Source organism: Pomacea canaliculata, linkage group LG1 (assembly GCF_003073045.1).
Source record: "Pomacea canaliculata isolate SZHN2017 linkage group LG1, ASM307304v1, whole genome shotgun sequence".
NCBI lineage: Eukaryota > Metazoa > Mollusca > Gastropoda > Architaenioglossa > Ampullariidae > Pomacea > Pomacea canaliculata.
This window is the reverse complement of record NC_037590.1, coordinates 41485177-41506283: the sequence shown is the minus strand read 5'-3', so window position 1 is coordinate 41506283 and position 21107 is coordinate 41485177. Positions and strand designations below refer to the sequence as shown.

General features: G+C 39.4%; 1 protein-coding gene and 1 non-coding gene across 2 annotated transcripts; both read right to left on the bottom strand.

Annotated features, from left to right (window-relative positions):
• Positions 1 to 8044: 8044 nt before the first annotated feature.
• Positions 8045 to 8126, bottom strand: Trnas-cga. The gene has a single exon. It is a non-coding gene; the product is annotated as a tRNA-Ser (tRNA).
• Positions 8127 to 10328: 2202 nt separating this feature from the next.
• Positions 10329 to 19698, bottom strand: LOC112561388. Its single transcript, XM_025233871.1, is given in 12 exon segments — positions 10329 to 11395; positions 12041 to 12178; positions 12375 to 12468; positions 12917 to 12987; positions 13717 to 13759; positions 13761 to 13856; positions 14399 to 14483; positions 14593 to 14643; positions 15772 to 15877; positions 17068 to 17193; positions 18558 to 19202; positions 19449 to 19698. Coding segments are annotated over 12 exon segments (1851 nt in total). The 3' UTR covers positions 10329 to 11249.
• Between the last annotated feature and the right edge of the window lie 1409 nt (positions 19699 to 21107).

The window sequence follows — 21107 nt, the reverse complement described above, 5'->3', positions numbered from 1 at the left end:
TAACTCCGTGTAAAAACTTTACCTAGAGAGAAGGATTCTCGTTTGACTCGAATGACCACGCATCTGTCAGCCATATTGCACGACTTTCATTGGCGCATTTCACAGAAGGACTTTTGGTTTAGGCTGTCCTTTTTATTTATTTATTTTTGTCAAATCAGCTATTTCTTCCTTCGTTCTTATTTCGAAAACGTTTTCTAATGAAACTTTCCTGGAAAAAAAAGGACCATTACTTTCGTTCGAAATTTGTTTCTATCCTCAGAATTATCTAACCTTCCGATCGTGAATCGCGAGCACGGCAATTCGTTAAAATAGAGTGTGCTAACTGATTTATTCTGGACTCGTTAGCATTGCATTTTCTGAAGCTCGTTTAAATCAGATGCTATCGGTCGTGCAGCAGTCAAATCAGAAGAGCTAATTTTACAAACCGCTGGCGAGCAGTAATTTGAAGGAAGTTTGACTGTGATCGCGGGCGACATTGCCCAACTGTCACCGATGATATCTTCACTCCTGCTCTAAAGAACTGTGAAGATGAAATTCGACAAAGCTTAGACCGCTAAAAATGGAAATCGGAGAATGATAGTGGTTTTCTTCCTTTCTTCTTTTTTAATTCAGTCTCTCTTTCCTTTATCCTCCCACCTTTCTTTTCCCTTTTCCTTCCTTTTCTTTTTTTTTAAAGCTGTACCGTACAATATTATCAAAGATTCTGGTGATTCGATCTGGCTGGGCGCTCATCATGGCCCTCTAGCAAGAACGATTACTCGAGTGGTAGCCTCAGAAGTCAGCGAGCCGCGGACAGATAAGATGGCCTCGATGCCCCTTTGACCTGTTCCGACTTCAAGGCTGTTAAATCGTAGCCAAGCGAACTGATAATGAATATGGATATAAATTCTGCAAGCGATGAAACCGATAGTCTGTCACCGGCCATCTGTCCTAAGATATGGCACGAATTAATATTAAGGAGTCATCAAAAAACCTGAAAAAGCTGCTCATCACACAGCGAAAGAAAAACCGCAAACTTAGATGCGAGGTGGTATAAAACCACAACCACATTTTAAAAATTATTTTTATGCCTGGTAAGTCTGCACTGATGTCGATCTTTGGATTGATTGCAGATGAATTTTCCCGCGTTAACTTCTAGAACAAAAGCACTAATTGACTTCTGGTTGAACTATAAACACCAAGAGGAAGAGAAAAGACTGACTCTCGCGTGACGGAGGTACAAAAGCTGAAACTTTATGGTCTGTTGTGTTTTCATTTTATCTCCCATCCTTGCATCGTGTCCCCTTCCCACGCCCATCTCTGGCACCCTCCCTCGTCAAACAGGGTGTGATGATGTCCAGGCATCAGATACTGGTGATACGGCGGCCATGTGAAAACACTCCTCACTCCGACAAACCTTTGCGGTCAGTTCCCACAAACCCCTGCGGCAACTGATGTTATAGTCGAGAGAATTCGAATCAATCATTCCATTATTCTTGACTTCTTTATGGCTGATTGTACGATGACTTGTCGATGGTTGATTTACAATACAAACCGATCTTGCTTTTACAAACGTGGTGTGAGAACAGTTAAAAAACCTGAATGTAAAAGTGTTGTCTTCTGAACTGAATTTATCTGGTACATTTGTGGACAAAATTTCATACTATATTATAACACTATATTATAATCAATAAAATAAAGAGAGAGACTTTGCAAAAAACTGATAAGATACTTACAAAAAAAAAAAAACCATGCTTGTATTAAGAAAATTTTTCAGTACTTTAATATTTCAAGCTGGTTCTTCCTTTGTGCTCATCGCGGTGTAACAAACGATATTTGTAAATAATTTTAATCGGCTTTCCTTGAGTATTTGTGCATGTGCAAATGCGTGTGTGTTTTCTGTGTATATTTAACATGTGTAAAGAGATCACAGACGCCCTCAAAAGACACAAGTGCTAACGAACTTTTAACACCTCATTTGCCACCAAATGTACGAATTATTAAGAGAGGAGAATATATCTTATTTAATAGATTGCACTTTATCGCGAATGACTGCGATGAAAAACTGACCTCAAGTGTTGGGGCTTTGACAGGACAAACCCTTGTATGTTATTTTTTTATAAAAAAAGATATCTCAATGTCTTGCATTTGAGTACGATAAACTAGCGGCGCTCATTACTGTCAGAGTTATAATTATACTCAATGTCTTGAAATGTATGTATGCAATAACAAATAGTTAAATACTTAAATACTTCATTAGTAGGTTTTATATATCACGTGACTTTATATATCACGTGGTTGAGTCCATAGCGAAGATTCTAATAATGCAAATAAAATAGTTCTTGTAAGTTGTCATGCCAACAATGTTGGCTAATGAGTAATGCCCATGAATATCGAAAAGCAATTTGAGTAAGCGAAATATGAGTTAAATAAGTTTATTCACTGTAGGTTAATGTTATACCTGTAAACAGAACTGAAGCTCTTACAAAATATGCTCATAAAAACATCCCCAGTTTATAAATAAAGATCCAGAAACGTGTGAAAGAAAACCGGAGTACCCGGAGGGAAAAAAATAGCAAGCAGACACGGGGTGAACGTGCACACCCCGCAAAGACACTGGTCCAGGGAGGAAATCGATTGGTTTCCTCTCATCACCGTTATCACCAAACGACGTGAGGATTGACTGGATTGTCAGCTTGGACTATGCATGCACGTACCGCTACTTACGTGGTCTTTACGTGGTGCCATCAAACCCTCAAACCTTGACTCTAGCCCTAACACTAACCCTTAACTCCTTACCCTAATCCAACACTAATTTGTGCAGTAACCCTAGAGGTACAGTTCTAGATCCATCTAAAAACACAAACCCTTGAAAATATTCAACACAAATAAACAACAACAACCAACAGTATTGAAACATGCATTAAGAAAGTATCACTGTGATGAAAATCAAACCCACGAAGGAACTGGTGCTCTTACTTTATAATAAGTCAACCTGACAGAAACACAGCCAGAAAAGATGAAGCCTTTCGTAACTGACGGCAGTGATGATGACAATACGACATGGTACGATGGTTATGACAATAAATGAAAAGAAGAGGGAGGGAGAGAGGGAGGGAGAACTTTAGCTCCGTCTCAAGTGTTACCTAAAGGAGCGAAATTCGGAGAGATCAAAGCATAACAGCAGATGGCGATGCATCATGTTTGAGGGCGCAGTCATTCTCTGATGGATTCGAACATACATTATCAGAGGGGATTTCACCTGGATTTCTTGACGTTCAAAGAAAACAGGTGTGGGCGATGACGGTGTTATGTATGTGCTCCTGACACTCCATTTGTCATCGAGTGTGGGCGTACAAACGGAATGAAATTGCGCGAATATAGTCTGTACGAAAACTTTACAGAGTGAGTCAATAAATGAATAAAAGTACAAATAAACGAACAAACAAACAGAAGAATAAATAAGTAAAGAAATGTTAGGTTAGAAAGGTGTCGAAGTTTTGTTGACATTAAAGTTAAACTAAGACTCGATCTGTAGTCTGTTGTTTACTGCGCAGAATGTTGACTGTTCTTCACTTTTGATTTTTTTTATTCTTTGGAATGTCACTGACACCAAAGAAAGAAGTGCAGGCAAGATAATAAAACTCATAGGCGAGAGTGAAGCCAACGGCTTCCTTTATGCTCATTTTTTCGTTCCTTCAAACACTTTAATAGTGTCAAACCGTCCTTCCAAACTGAAGGCATTGTTTTTAAAGAAACCCTAAAAAAATAACCCAGGTCTCTAGCTGCCGTTGACATGTCAGGCTGTAGCCTGATTTTTTTGTCATTGTATTTCTGATTTTATCATTAATATTTTTTATTTATTTTTTTCATTTAAAAAAAAAAAGTTTTGTTCGATCCTTGATGGAAGCTGGCGTTATGATTCTTGACTTGCAGGATGCAAGAACTTGGTTGTCTGCTGCAAGCCGCCTGCCGTCTGGTCCGACTCTTCGCCGACAAATCCTCTCCCTTTGCTCCGGGAGGGCCCCAAGTCAGCAGCGTTGGAGGAGTTCCCTGGGGGAATGCCGGGGAAGAATCTCCTGGCAGCAAATTCATAGGCGCTGAGACCAGAAAATGACGGAGCCTGTCCTTGTAATCGGTACCAGAATCAATGAAGGAGCCGGCCATTTGTCAGCAATCGGCGTTGTTAATGAAAAGCGGGCAGCACAACTCCGCGCTGTAAGCCGCCCAGCGCGCCCTCTACGCGACTGATGTAATCTCGTGCGTCCTCCGAGACTCTCGGCCAGCCCGAGACGAGGCCGGGATGGGAAAAGGGAGAGCAGCAAGTTTACGAGGCAATGCCGGCGCCCGTTCAATAAGCCAGTGATTAGCCTGATATTACATATGTCATCTTTTGGAGCCCGCTCCGATCTAAACACCGAAAACTCAATTATCCCACGTGTTCATGGCGTTAACTACGGAGCTGATTAATTCAAATTTAATTACTTCATACATGCGAAAAGAGACAGGGGCTGGCAGGCCTATCGCCTTCATCTTGCTCCCGTGCCGTGGGTCGCTGAGTCCCCCCAGTGCTGCGGCACGGTCGCGGAAGAGATGCTATTACCATATAGATGGCGCTGCAACTCTTCGTCTATTTCACGCCGGGCTGGGCAAGAAGAGGAGAGATGCGCCGTGCAGCAATCTCTATGGCGCGAAGAGAAGCGCCTCCAGCTCTGGCTAAGCTGCTGGGAATGAGATGTAATGCCCATTACATGTGTAAGTTGCCGTGCCTTTGTCGCGAGGAGAGTGAGAAAACAAACTTACTTTTCTCCACTACTTTTTCTGTCTCTGTCTCTGTTACCGTCTGTCTCATCTGTCCTCTCCTCTGATCCCACTTTTTTTTTTTCGTTCTCTCTTTCTTTGCGCGCGCACGAGTGTGAGTACATGCGTATGTGGGTGTGCATGGGAGAGGGAATTAGGGTGAGGAAATGGTGGATTATAAGGGTGAGAAGAGATGGAGAGGGGGGCTGGGGGAGATGGACAGAATGAAGAATTTCTCTGTCAACTTTTGTCATCAGCTGCTGTCCCCACCCCCAAACTCTCTCAGTCACCCTCCTTCTTTTCTTAACTATGGTGTCGATTGTCTGTTTGTTATTTGTTTCTTTGTTTGCATCTATAGCAGGAAATAAAGAAAATGATAATTCTGCGCAAAGATTGGTGTCCCCTCGCATAGCTGCACTCCAGAACCCTTTTCCTCAATCGCCCTTTCTTGTAGGGTGCGACCTGTCTGCCACCGTCCACAGCCATGACTAGGCACCTTGCATGTGAATGAAGGAGTCCAGCAGCCGCAAGCCGTCATCGAGGATAGAAGAATAAGATGTAGATATTATTTGATGAGCCGACGTCACGTGACCCATCCATCAAGCGCCATCAACATGCGGTGGCACATGCCAGGGGCCATAACCACAGAATGGTTTGCTTACATCACGGCGACATGTCACTCAGACAACACTCGGGTGATAGGTATTCGCGACCTTTCATCTCCCCCACCACCCCCACCCCGACATTTTGACCTTCCACCCGAGTTCTAGTTTTATCTACGACAGACACTTAGAGATTAACCATGTTTTACTAAATAATGAATGCTACAAAGAGCTGGAAATGTTATTTTGGTTAGCTGTGATCCGTCAGCCTCCTTTTTCGTTTCTTTAAAGCGAGATTTAATATTATTTATTCTTTCACCCTTTCAGAGGTATTGAGATATTCAGAAGATTAGTAAGCGGACACACTTTCTTAGCACTGTACAAAATGGGTCCATCCATCCATCGTCACCATCAGCAAAGCCTTTTTTCATTTATGTCTGTTTTACTGTGTTGAGTTATTCCTGCTATACTGTTTGATTTTGTTTGCAAGGGCGCACGATTGAGAGAGAGATAAATAAAGAGGCAGGAGATTTCTTGTTTTGTAAGCACATAAAGTATCATGCAAATTTAGGAAATGCGTTGTACAAATCCTCTCTTATTATTATTGTTACTACATCAGAGATGAACGAATGTTGTTAATCCTTAAAAATTAATAAACAAATAAATAACCTATTGGTGACTGAAATACGTCATTGTTGATTTCTTATGTCTTGATTTTGTTGTTGGTTTTACTATTGTTAGTGTTGCCACTACAACAGTTTTCCAGTTGCTGCTCAACATTCTTTTCATTGCAGAGTAACACTAAGTACTGTAACAAAAGTAACTTTCTTTGATGTAAATTCCATGTGCCGAAAAAATAGTTCGTATCAGTCGAAGGTGACAGGAAAATGTATTACCTGAGCACAGTCGTACCTGGACCCTGTCTTCATTTAGAATTCTTCTTCCTAATAAATGAAGATCGCTCACGGGTGACGACTTCAAAGTAATGAGACAGATTACACACTTGTATTCGTTGACAAATCAACCACAGACTTATTAGTATCTGATCCCTGCAGGAGGCTTTGTTCAGGTGTTGTCGCCATTCGCGCGTCGTGGGGGTCGATCCATCTCTGTCCAACATTCCGATGATTCATAATACAGTAATGTCACATGTCGAACAATTTACCTTTGTAAGCTGAGGCTGTGTGAAGACTTTTGTGTTATATTTCACAGATCAGGGATCCTTTGAAAACAGGACTGCTGTATAAAAAAATAAAAAAATAAAAGAAAAAAATCTTATCTTTAAACATCATCAAAAAGTGAGAGAGGGACGTCATTAAAGAATTAAAGGATGACCCACAGGGATTACATCGACTAATAAATTTTTTTTATATATCTGCTGCCTTCAAAGACTAATTTTTCTTAAAAACATGACCAAAATGCTTCGCACACTTGCCATACATACAGACCTCGCCTCCTCTCCTCTTCCACCTGTGTGTGTGTGTGTGTGTGTGATAGAGAGAGGTCAACAATTAAAGAATAACAAAATTGGATTAAGCTGACTTGGATTGGATTGGATTAAGATTAATATGACTTCTAAGACTTTTGTCTTTTGTTTTGCTGTACCTTCCTAATACATCAGGACATGGAGCCCTTCACCTAAGGACCATTCGTTGCGCCACTTTCGTCACAAAGAATAACTTCTTCGCCGAGAATAAGAATGTTGACATAATCTGCAAGGCATTAATTTGCTGCCTGATGATGGAAGTGTGCGGATGCTCAGGGAATGCGGCTGTCTGTCGGACACGACTCCCGGGACGAGCATACTTGGCAGCCGACAGTAACGGCTAGAAGGCCCCTACCGTGGATTTAACAGCTTAGGGTTGTCGTGAAAAGCCGGTGTTTTTCATCTGTCGGCAGAGAGTGCCTCCAGAGAGAAGCGACAAAAGATGTTTTTTCGCAAATCATGTCAGATGTCGAGTACTTGAAGGACAAAAGGTTTGTGATGTACGCCACACTGTAGCTAGAGGGGAGAGGGTGTTGGAGGGGAGCTGGGGTACGTAGCTTATACGACCAGTGAAGATGTGTGTATAAAAATAAAAGAGTTGGTAATGGGTGAACGAGTGGTAAAAATCTTTTATTAGGAAATGGAGAGAGATGAGACTTTACTGACTGGACTGGACTCTGTTAAATCTATTTAGATTGTGCAATTTCACAAAAAGGGAGAAAGCTAAACGGAAAATATCTGACCCAAAATAAGGGTGCTTATCTAGCCAGGAGTGCGGGGTGGGGGAAGGTATGCATCCCCGTTACCTAGAAGTATGCCACTGCAGCTTGCGATGACCTCATCAGCTTCAGCACGAGTAGAACTACTTTTACAACGCCTATTGTTCACTTGTTTAAACGCTTTATCCATTCGTTTGTTAATTGGTTCTTCGTAATGATCATTACTTCATTTATTCTAACCTTTCACACGCCAAGCTGCATTATTAAGAGATGTTATATAATATTTCACTATATCCGTTAACACAAATGTGCTGGAGTACGCATGACTTTAAATTTCAATACGACGAAAAGCGAACTCATTTTTCTCCATTGTCAGCATCTAACAGACATATATATATATGTGGTTAGAAGCAGCAGTGACAGCTATTCAAAACCACTTGGAAGCATAAAAATAAATGCGTCGCCGACAGGATTCGAACCTGTGCGGGGAGACCCCAATGGATTTCGAGTCCATCGCCTTAACCACTCGGCCACGACGACTCATGACATTCCGCGTGGATTTTTAGTTTGATATCTATGAACTGTGTTCGCAGTTGACTCATTGTTTTTTTTTTAAATAATAAAAACTGTTACATTCATTACATTTTTTACTCCATGTACGTAATTTATTACTATTTTATATTCTTGAGTACAAAATCTTTAACTCTAATCCATAAATGATCTTTGAGGATTTCTTTTTTTTTTTTTTTTTTTGCTTCGTGGCTGACCACTTCACACGTCACTCACGATATCGTTAATAAATCTAAAACCAATTTTTATAAATAAAACACATAAAATATAGTAATTTATATCATACTTATATCATACTACTATTAAAAACGTGTTATAAATACAAATTCTTATCTAATGCAAAACAGTCTGACCCAATAATGAGTTGTCTATTCAATAATATTATTTACACATATCATAAAAAGTACGATTATAAATCTAAAATTAAAAACGATACAATACGTAATATTAAAATATACACATACTTATTTAATAATTTACATTTTACATTGTATGACTTAGAAAATAAGTTTTATTTAGTCGTAGTAACTTTTCTAAAACCATTTCGGAGAACTTGGTTTTAAAGAATCCCTTATATAAAGGTTGAAACCCTGAAATCTCGGAGCATTGTGTCCTAGGTGACACATCTGAACATCGATCGCTGAGAAAACATTACGGCTGATCTGTCCAGATTCGTTGTCCCAATCAGCACGTTTGCGTTTACTGGGGTTTCCCGTGCCTGCGTCGCACGGTAGAGACTCTCTGTAACAGCTCACTGCTTTCAAACAGTTCCAGAGCTTAAAGGGTATAAATAGATCTTCTGGCTTCCTAGGCAAATTCTATAATTGGGAAGTTGGGGAACTCGAAATCTTTCTGAATGCTCCATATCGGCACTGCACGTGGCAGCTTGCCATTTTTTTTGACCAAATGACATACAGGTTGTTTTGTCTCAGGTGTTAACAGTCATATTTAGAGAGGAGGCTGTATACATACTCAAAAATGAGAGCTGTTCAACTTTTTGTGTATACCAGTGACTCCAAATAACAGTTTTTACAACGAAAACAAAATTATTAAATAAATAATTTTAGAGATAACTGGTTTTCAGTTATACATAACTAACAAGACAGTATTTTCTGATTTAAAAAAAAAATTAAGATATATATATACTATCAAAAGTTTTGACTGACAGTCCGAACGAACCATCCCCCTTTATAAAAATTTAACTCAGATGGCCCCAAAACAGCTTTTTGTATTTTCCCGAGATATGGTATAACACCATCGAGATGAATTATACCATGTAAATACACCATCTATACTTTAAACACTGCTCCCAACACCGGTAATAGTCCCTCGTTTCACACCCTTACCCCCTTTGGCTGCTTCCCTGCTCATCTTCTTTTTTGCAAAATCACGATACTCCCAGTCCTTGTTTCTTGGATTATCTTTAGGTTTTCTTTATTCAACATTATGGTACTGTTGTTTATTCTTGTTCTACCCATGTCTTGTTCTTTTGCACAAAGAGCATAATCCTTAGGAGTGTGAGTATGCGCTATCCAGTGGTTCTAAGTTTTTCGGACCGCGGCCACTTTACTTGTCCTCCAGTCTGGTTCATTTGCACTAAATGTTAAGGATGTTACATCATTAGGAGTGTATGTGCTATGCAATACAAATTTTTAGTGAGAGAAATACACATGCAACAGTGACTACTCATCAAGTATTATATGGCGTTTATAAGAACAGATTTTATCTTCACAGCTTGCTTCCATGCATAAATGCCACTTACCATTTGCTTTTGACACTAATGCAAACAGACAACTTTAACTGAAGATGATAAACTAGGCGCAAGTTCATTAATTTATGCTTTATTACATTTTAAAATTATCCAAATACTTTCTTGCCACATAATGTTCTTGGTTTTACTAAAATATATTCTGTTCAAACATGTTGAAAATGTTTGTTTTTAAACTCTTAGTGTGGTGAAGAATACGAGTTGAGCATGGTAATGCGTACAGTAAATACAAAAAAGAATAATAGACGTATTTTTTAATTTTGTGGTGGTTTCCCTTGAGTTAGAGTTTGTTGACGATGGATGGCAGTTTCTGGTTGTCCTGTTTATTAAAATAAGCACCTTTCAAGAGTCTGGAAGAGTTTTGACACTCATACACTGTGAAGAGAAATTAACAAGAGACAAAATAATTTGCACCAGTTTATTCAGCAATACACTAATATCACAAGCAAAAATAAATATTGGCAATTTTGGAATGATTATTTTATGAAAATATAAAAGGAAGTCTGTATCAAATGTTCATTCACTTAATTATGTTAAAGATTCAAAACCGTTATTTTGGCATACAATTTGTACAGGCTAACAGCATTTTACAAAATCTGCCTACACTTTTAGAAATGTCTCATTCAGCAAACCCTCTTCCTGTGTCACAGACAAAACCTACACAGGGCCTATAAGTACAAAGCATAAATCAGTTCACCGCTCAGTCTGATCGATGGCACAAAAAGAGAGAGAGAAAGGGGAGCAATAATCTTAAATAATAAGAAGAGGCAGGCTCTGTTTAGATAAGGTAGAGTTTTTTTTTTGTCATCAGTCTGTGATGCTCAATGCATCCCTTTTGATTTAAGCCATTGTTGTAGATGGGGTAGTTGAGACCAGGGACCAGAAGATGGGAGTGTCGTAAAGATAGAAGCAATAACTATGAGAAAAAAGAATATAGTATGTGGTCTAAACAGACATGGACACAATTGTATAAGCCCGAGATCTCATTTCAAGTTACCACAATGGTCCAGAATGGCAAGGATAGCATAGAAAGGTACATCTGATGAATATGGTGGGCAAATCAGGCGTGAAATCTAAACAGTAAATAGATCGCCAAATAATGAGTATGAGGAATGAAGAAGCGGGAGGAATGGAAGTCAACGTCAGCAAGCAGCCGGGCCAAGGGACATCACTCATATTCAACTCACAATTCTTGGTGGAAGCTTGTGCCCTAACACTTTCATATAGACTTTCTTCTGTAGTTTTAATTACTGCTCATTTGAGCAAATATGAAATATAAACATATCTTCACTATGCCACTCATTAAAAACTTTACTTTCGTGGTTTTATGTTGTAGATATTGGTGGAGATGAGAAATTGAAGAAGTAGTTTTCCATGAAGGTTCCATCAGCACTGTAGATTGGATTGTAGTTATCTATCAAAGCATCTGCTTCTTCTTGCAGTGAAGGAAATCTATGGGTACTCTTTCGTGCTGAACACATAAAAAATACCTCAATGTAACAAACATGATGAAGGAAATAAATTACGTTTTTCACTACCAAGTGACTAGAATAGCAGACTGCCACAACTCATCTACACAGCTAACGTAATCATACAGAGCATTAATATATTTATAAATGTGCATGAATTTTTCTTTAACTGGTACAATGTCAATATAATCCAAGACAATCTTCAGCTGCACTTGTTTTAAATGTTATTTGGTACAGTCAAGAAAAAAAAAAAAAAACAGGTTTAAGGCCTGCCAACAAATCACTTTCAGGACCTACCATCCTTGTTTCAGTATTTAGGACTTCAAACATAACTTGTTTAAGAACCAAAAGGTGCTGCTATCACTCTTTATGAAGGAACACATAGCTGTGATTTATGGTCTGCTATGTGAGGACACGCATATCCGAATCTTTAAATTGTAAAATAATGACATTTTTAGTCATAAAATGTTCTAAAATATGTCCCATAAGATTCAATCAAGTTTGTTAATGTAATAAGACTACCTATTGATTTACATGGTTTAATGTTAACAAAAATAAAAACAAATATTACCTAAACTCACTCTCTCTCACATCTACACTAACACACCACACACAAATGCAGAGCTTTTGAACCTAAGTTTGCCTACCCTCATTTACGAAAAAATTGGCAAAATACTGGGCAACTCTGACAGCATGTGCATCATGGTTGATGACATAACGTGGATCCCAGTTGAAGGCATTCTTTTCAGGGTGCCACTGAGTTCCATATATGGGATATTTGTATGCTGAAACAAAAGTCATTTTTTAAAACGATACATGAATATGCAATGAAGAAGAAATATTCACAGGTACAATCAGAATGACTAAATTACTGATAAACGTTCAGAAGTATTTTAAGTGTATCAATATGTTATATAAATGGAATCACAATGAAAATCATTGTAAGTGAACAGACATAAAAACAGTGCAGATATTTCCTACCTTCAAAAGTAGATATGAATGTAGTTTTAGTCTTCCCCTGGTTAGTTGAGAGAATACGGTAGAAACTTGAAAGTTCCTTATTCTTGTTGAAAACCTGACAAACACGAACAATAACTAATAGAATCCATTTTTAACAGAAGTGTACACACTAAGCATTTCTGCCTTTTTAATGTGCAGATGTTTGAGCACACGAACAAAAAATATAACAACAAAAATATGATAGCGTAACCACATCTAGCCCATGTATGAACCTCACAAAATATCATTTTGGAACTGCAAATATTCACTCTCACGAAAAAAGTCATAAAATTTTCATGAAATTGTACATATGCACTTAAAATAAATTCTTACTTCTGTTTTCTTTATATTTATTTTTAAATTGTACACCTTAGCTTCTTTACATTCTGTTCCTTACATCATTAAATATACAAGAGAGTCTAAGGGAAAACTTTTTCTTATAAAGTAAAATGTAGCAATGACCTGTTTTAATTGAATGACCATCAGTTTATAATCAAAAGTATTTCCCAGACTTCCTTGCTCACCTCAGGCAGCATGCCATATTGATGTTCATTCTGTGTAACACTCTCTTTGGTCAGATAAGAAAGAACATCATCTGGAACATTTTCAATAGTCTGCTGTTCCTAAAGCCTGAAATTAACCCAAACAATTCAACCACAATTATTATCATTAATAATATGTGTACTTGTATTGCGCAGCATCACGACCGAGATAAGTCGCACTCTCTGCACTGACCAGTAATGATAAACGAACATTAGACAATGGACAGTGAACTACGTATAGGCACCCTGAACAACATAAGATCAAGTACAAAGAGTAAAACATAATGCAATGGATAAAGATATGAAGGGATATAGGGAATATAAACAGAGTAGAGATGGAGTGGTTACATAATGGTGCACATAACAAACAATACTACAAAAGAAATACAGGATAGTACTTAATATGATGATACATTCTCACACAAAATGAGTGCTAAACTATTGTTTCACAACTGTAAATATTTTGTAATGGCAAGGAAAAAGACAGAGGGGTATCTATTGCAAACATCAGAAATTCTCTAAGCAAATGTAAGGTTTACGTAATTTTAAAAGATTCATTAAGTATGATTTAAACAAAATAAAATGTACATTCAAGCAAATAACCTGATAAGAATACTTATCAAATCCACAATTATTACAATTTGTGAAAATCAAATAAATAAGTATGAATGATACTCATACAGCACAAAAAAGTGCTTGCGCATGAGAAAAACTCTCTTTTACTTGCATGCAAACACAAACACACACATATACATATATAATGGGCAAAATAAAGTAATTACCATCAACTAGGTCTAGGGGCAAAGTGATATTCTCTGCATCCACAGGCTGCAAGCAGGTTCTGACCAGCAGTAATTGTGTTCAGTAGTTCAAATCCCAGACAGGTGCCCCACAGAGGGAATATATCGCCTACAGCAGCAGCCTGTGAAACAGAAGATGCAGCATTATATCTCTTGTGGTTGTAATTTAAAGAATTTTCTCTGAATATGTTAAATGTCAGTGAAAAGACAATTCTTCTGCTTTCTTCTGGTTATTTTAAAACCATTACTTAGTTCTTCAATTGGCAAAATTAAATGGCATTATTTCTCAATTATTTGCAGTTCGGTTTCTTGCTCATGTACAGAGTTAATGTAGTTTCTTGAATAACACTTTTTTACTGAACTGTAAATGGTTAATTATCTTAATGAAATCAGCTCCTGCAATAAATGGGAAGTATATATTGTGAGAAGCTTTAAGACTATCACAGTTTTTGTTAGCAGATTGTGGATGCAAGGAAAGGACTCGATTACAGAAAGTGAAAAAAAAAATTAATAAACAGCATAAAAAGGTTACCTAAAGGGATTCTAATGCCCTGCAAAGTCAATGACCAAGATGGATGGGGCAGTATTTGATTGGTGTCTCAGACAAGATTATATTTTCTTTGGTTACTGTACTGTTTCATGAACATTTTGGTTTTCTACATACCTTGAGAGTAAGATTGTACAAGATGCGACCAGTTCGGGCGTACTGACTCTCTGTCACACTAACTGATCCTCCAGGAAAAAGAGCCCTGGGAAAAAAGGTTTTATTAACTTTAATATGACTGCATCAAATAAGAGTTCCAATTTTACTGACAAAGTAGAATGAAGTCCTAAGCAACAGAAACAAACTGATCATACCCATTAATTTTACTGAAGAGATTGTTGTAATAATCCTCTTGCTCCCCAGCTCTGTTCAAGTAGAAACAGAAATCAGTATTAGATTCACAAACATCACATATCTGTTATCATCTAAACAGATATAAATATAATGAAGTCATAAACTAAACTTTAAACTTTAAAATAAACATGACTTAAAATTTACTTATTAAGATTTATTAATATACATAAATATTTAGTATAAGATATTAAATATTGGCAATGATGCCAAATTGCGCTCTGTTTACTACTGTCCAGAAAACAAAACAATGATTACAATTACTAGGGAAAGCTATGGAGCCTGGTGATTAGATGTAGGCACAAAGGTGGAGATCAGGAGAACTCTCACCACTGATGGGCACTCAATAAGAGGGTTTAGGCAGTATTTTTAACATGGTCAGCCATTTACAGTTCACCATTCGTGTTGTCCATAGGCCACAGGACTTGGACCCTTTTAGTAACAGTTTTACTCATCCTCAAAGTTGATTGTAGAGGTAAGATTGATAAAAGGTAATTCACGTAGATTAAGAATGATATAGTTATTTATAAATCAATGACTATAATTGGAGATTAAGCTATATCTTAACAGATCTCACACTCACCAATGTTACCACCCTATGGCAGCATCAAACTCTTAAAGAACAAATCCACTTGCACTTGCATGCTGACATATCAGGCTGGCATGGCATGTATCTATCCTAAGAGAAAATCTGCTAGACAGGGAAATCTAAAGACAGATACTGCTTGTTATATAAAGCTGCTATTGCTGACATTATTTCATTCTACGTTTGATGTATATCCAAGACAAAGTGCAGGTAGCTGTAAATGTCAATAATCTGAACAGCCTCATTATATGTACTACAGTCTTACTTTATGATGGCCTTTTTTAGCTTCTGAAATTAGTAACTCACTCTTTTGTCTTCAGCACATTAAGAACAAAGTATAATTATGATCATAACAATTGGGGAATCCCAGCAAGCATGACATAATAGTCACGGTCATTACATCCACAGTCATGTTCTTCAGCTAACAACAGCTGTGGCATCACACATCTCTCCAGCTGCTTCCGCTGTTACTGTACATAAGGAATAAGATACAATGATAGCTGGTAGAAGTCCCTACATGTGCTGTAAAATAGTAATGAGAGCAAACTGGACGTACCGAATAGGAACTACACGTGCACCTGCTTGCTCCAGATACTTAATATAGGAGGCTGGAATATATGTGTCACCAACCCTTTTAGAGAAGGTTTCTTGTGCAGCAACACCTGACATAAAAAACATGCACATCAGAGAGGAAGAATGAAAAAGAGAGCGACACGATAAAGAGCTTTTTTATATCTAGCCCTTACCTTAAATAAAAAAAGTTTGTTGAACTGCTAGACTGATAAAATAAATATAGGCAAAAAATGAAGTTCCTATTAAGCCTTTTATGTCATTTATTCTTTATGTAGATTCAAGATGGGTCATACTCAGTTTGCTAATGGTGGCTACATAACCCCATCCAGTGATTATGGGATTGGAAACAGTGATGTAATTCTAAGCAAACACTTGATTTTGTTTGTTGCAGATTGGAAAGGCTGTTCCACAGTGTGTGAGAAGGGAGGGAGAGAAAGCGGATGAAACATGAATTTTGAACAACAAAAAGAAACAGAGAAATGAAGAATGGGAGATAAAAACTTCTGTAGTAATAAAGTGAAAGACGTGTTAAATGTTGTCTTTTAATCAAATGTGCAGAATGTTGATTCAAATTATTGATTTTCTTAAATTTCAAAGTGTGTGTATGCGTTTAGGGCTGGGGGAATACATGCTGCAGAGACTATTAAAATATAAATGGAAAAAGAAACACAAACACTCATAAAGGCATGTAACTGAGCAAGCATAAATGGTATATATCATAATACACACAGAATTTTACTTAAGTGAAAATGAAAACGCAGGAAAAGTCACATTCGTAATAATTTCACAATTAACTATAAAATACCACTGCGGATAGACTGCTTTGTCAGGTTTTGTTTTTATTGATACAATGGGTTTAAACATAAGTAAGCAGTGATGTTTCGTCAGCTGTAATGAGAGGCAATATGGCGCAAGTGTTACATAACAGAATTATTTAAAGTCTGATTCAAAGTCTGTGTGAAACTGCACATTAAATTTCTTTCGACTAATTCAACTAACAATGCTGGCAACAATGTGGGTTAGTGGGTGTCATTTTGAGTCACAAGTGTCACAATCTTTTTCATGGACAGATCATAGTTTACCGAAACTGTTATAGCTGATACAGTCACAAAGACAGTCATTACTGAAAAAATAAAGAAGGAAAACAAATTGAATGAGGCAGGTGCATTCACATTAGATGGATATTCCCGAGCACACGAGGATACCTATATGCATCCTGTGAATGAGGCAGGTTGCTCATTAAAGCCACTACAAGAATGCTAAAAAATAAGTTACTTACCGATAATAGGTCTGTCATTAAGGATAGAGAAAAACTCCACTGGGCTGGCAATGGACAATTTATAAGAGAAAGATGCACGAGAGCTTTCATCCACTTTTCCATTTTTCTTTCTGTCTGCCGCTATCCGTCGTCATGTGTAAAGCAAGGGAGGCTACTTTGGAAAGATGCTGACTGCAAGGGAAGCAATCCAGTGTTAGAGAAAATAACTTCCTTATCATTGCATCCGTGTTCGTAGCTGAGTCACTCGTATATTTACTTCCTTGTTGATATAATAGTTAAAAGTTGTTGATGATAGATTCTCCTTTCATCCCTTCACGCATTTCAAATGACTATGGGCGTTTTTAAATGTTCTCAAGTGTAAGATATTTTGGCAGGGTCCTAGATGAAAGAATCCAACTCTTACAGCGCCCTTAGCCTGCACGAAGAAACCAGAGTACCTTGCAAAGTACATGTATTTTAAATATTCCCTAAAGGAAAGTTATTACGTGTGGTGGGCATAAAACGAAACTGATAACCTGACAATCTTTTTCCGGGACGGAACTGACAAGAGTTTGAAACTCTCATATGGACCACTGCAATAATAGGTTGGTTGCCGAGCCCAAACGCCCTCCTCCTTGTTTGGTACCTCGCTACCGCCAACCCCCCTTTTTATTTTTATTTTTTTTTTTTCTTGTTGGTAAGAAATCTCATATGATTGTAGTGTGCTTTAGTTTACCATTAAATTTTCGAACTGCGACATTTTCCTTTGTTACTATAGTTACCAAACAAAGCAAAGTGCATGCACATGGAAGTATAGACATCCATACCCTATATACCCATCTATCCATTAACCACACACATGCCATTATTATGCATTATTATTTCGTCACTTTTAATGTCATACTCGAGAAAGAGGGATATCACAAACAGATAAGTTATTCAAGCAAGCCTTTATTTACGTCCGTAAATACATAGCTGAATATGAACCCTATTGAGGTGTATATATATTAGAGAAATCCGCCCTACCAGTGTCTAACCAGAGGCGAGGTTGGCGAGATAACGAGTTCCCATTTTGTGTTATTGTAATCTCGTCTGTTGCTTCATTTGAGTCTTAATAATACCATCCAGCATATTATTATCGCGGTCGTATCATTAAAAATTGTGTGAACAGCCTCTCATTAATATAACCTAACAGCTGACCACAATGTACACGAACATTTTTACATTTAGTTCTGGTATATTTCATATTTCTCTTTTCTGCATAGAGACTGTAATTCATAATTTGTCATGGGTATATGTGCTTCCGTTCTCTAAAAGCTCTAATATAGTTGTTCAAATTTAGTATTCTTGGCGACCTCTGTATATATCAGTGCAAGTCATCTGTGCAGTGTCTGTTGTGGAGGCAGTTTTCTGCATCGTCTCCCAGTTCCAGCGGTAGGCGGGCCTTAGACAAGAGCGTTGTGTGTAGCGCATGTGTATCGTGCTCACCGAGCTGCACGACACGCGCCTACCCTTGGCAGCTGTGCCCAGCGCTGATCGACGGAGGGGCTGTCCGGACTCAACCCCCGGGGTACCGTTCCAGACCTCCCTAACTTTGTGGGCATAAGACGAGGACACGACCTTCCCCTCCTTTTGCTGCAGGCCCAGACGTTGCTGCGAGGCTGCCGAGCTCTTAATGTTCCCGCACCCGTCACAGGTCTTACCCAGGTGGCGCTGCTGAACATCGCCACCCGGTTCTGGGTCAGCCAAGCGTTCCAACCATGCGCCGTACGGTCCAGGGACACTAGAGGGTAGACGGGAGGCATCTGCATGGATTGCCGTGGCCTCCACACTGTCTTCGTTGTGCAGGGACGACGAGGGCGCACAGGAAGTGTATTCCACGTCGGACTCGGCATCGGCCTGAGAGGAATCGTCGGACAGGTGGCTGAGGCGGTCGAACACGTAGTCGAACAGAGCGCTGTCCACACGGTCGGCGTCAAAAGAGCTGACTGTCTCTGTCTCTTCACGGTCATCGGGGTTACCACATCCAGACTCAGTCCCGTCTTTACGAGGTGGATCTGCTGAATTTAGTGCGTGGACCTTCATGCGATCCTGGGTAAACACTTGTTGGCTGCACACCTGCTGACTGCAGTTCGATGCTCCATGTTTCTCGGGATCTGTGGACAGGCAAGTGAGACAGCGTGATCGAACTAAACTTCGTTCTATCTATCATGCAAGAACTAAGGGAAGTAAATATAAATCTTGCTAGCAAATTACTGCCAAAGGCTTTGCCATCAGGACCTATTTTCCACGAGGTAAAGCCCACAAAAATCTCACTCGGCATGCAGTGTTCGGAACTGAAACAACACACGTACACAAAATAAAGCTGAACTAATACAAGCTGGCTGTGAGGGAGACATTACCTGATGTCTGACTCTGGGCGGACGCTTTGCCGAGCATGTGTCGAAGAGACTGGCGAGCATCGCGAAGAAGCGCCGTATCCGGAGAATCTTCCGCGCTGTGCTGCACGTCGATCTGCAGCATGGGCAGGTGAACGACTCGTTTACGCAGAGCTTGCTGCGCCGATCCACCCCAGTCCAGCTCCCGCCGGGCGACCACCAGCCGCAGCTTGTTCTTCATGTCCTGCACCCTCGCTGGACCTCGTTCGGACATCGTCGACACCGCACGTCCTCAAGACCCCAGTCAGTCGTCGATGACGACCTGGCAAAGTCGTAGTGTTCCACAGGCACGCGCAGACGTGACTGGAGGTCGAGGTACAGCCGTCCGTGCTCTGTGTCACCAAAGCTTTTGCCAAGGTGGCGAAAACCTACAACTCGCGAACCAGGTCTAAGTTCCGGGGAAGGTTCGGCAAACCTGTTCTTGACAGTGCCCAGTGGCCGAACTAGCGCCGGGCTGCTTGTCACTTGGGGCGCATACTTACTGTAAAGCACCTGCAAATGTCGAGATTCCAGGGAAACTTTAGTATATTCTGAATGCATCACTAATTGTGTTCATTAATCCCACTAGTTACAACTGTATTATCCTAAATGTGCAACATAGTCATGTTCTGGTACTCATAATTATAGCTGTCACAACTACATTCTTCTGTCTTATTATCCAGTTTTTTCAGCCATGTTTTGGTGTTCACAGGTGTATTTTTGCTACTCGCACTCCAAAACTACATCCTTCGTAGAAGTCAATCTCAAATTGTTTTACCTCCGCAAAGAAAGACAAACATATTTCAAAGGTCTCCGTACACTTTATCACACGTTGAATCATTCTTCATTATTTCTGTCTTGCAGGTAACTTTACACGCAGTCATAGAAATATTCCACAAAACGATGAATTAATGTCAAATTAAAAGAACAAAGATTAGTTGTCCGGGATCTCACATTGTACATCACTGTCAGAAAACAAGAGGCTCTGGCTCGCTGGATACAGTCCGAAGCCTAGGTAAGATTACTTCCCAATCTGTTAGCACTGACAGAAGTAGATGGTCAGGAATGTTCACCAAATGGTCAATATAATCTTTCCAGATGATACGTGGTACTGTGCTAAACATGTTTCCAAATCTCACAGGCAAGACATTTTGTTATCGACTCATCGATCAGCCGTTATACTGTATCGATCGGAGGTCGAAGACCGTCTGCAGCAGTCTGGGTCAGTCCGAACACACTGAGCTTTAAGAATAATATTGGCTTGTCAGAAGTTAACGCAGACTCGAGGGAGTACTTTCATTGCTCCCGGACGACGATGATCCCTTGTGAAGAATTGCTTCTTCGTTGCCCGGCTTCACTGGGCTGGCTTTTCAACATTACGCACGCGCAGACCGACGGTTGGAGGACAAAACTGTTTAAACCTTATTGCGGAAGCGACGCAGGCAGGTGTCCCATCAACGGTGATCGAAACGCCATCCTTTGAGCGAGCACGCGGATTTTCTGATAGGGCTGTCCAACTTGCACTGGGTGGTGGCGCGGGGAGACCGGCGATAAAAGGCCAAAACTCTGAAGTGGTGCCAGCTGAATGCAGATGGGGCGTGAGAAAATCTCCTCCTTGCACTCAGAGTCACGCCCCGGTGACGG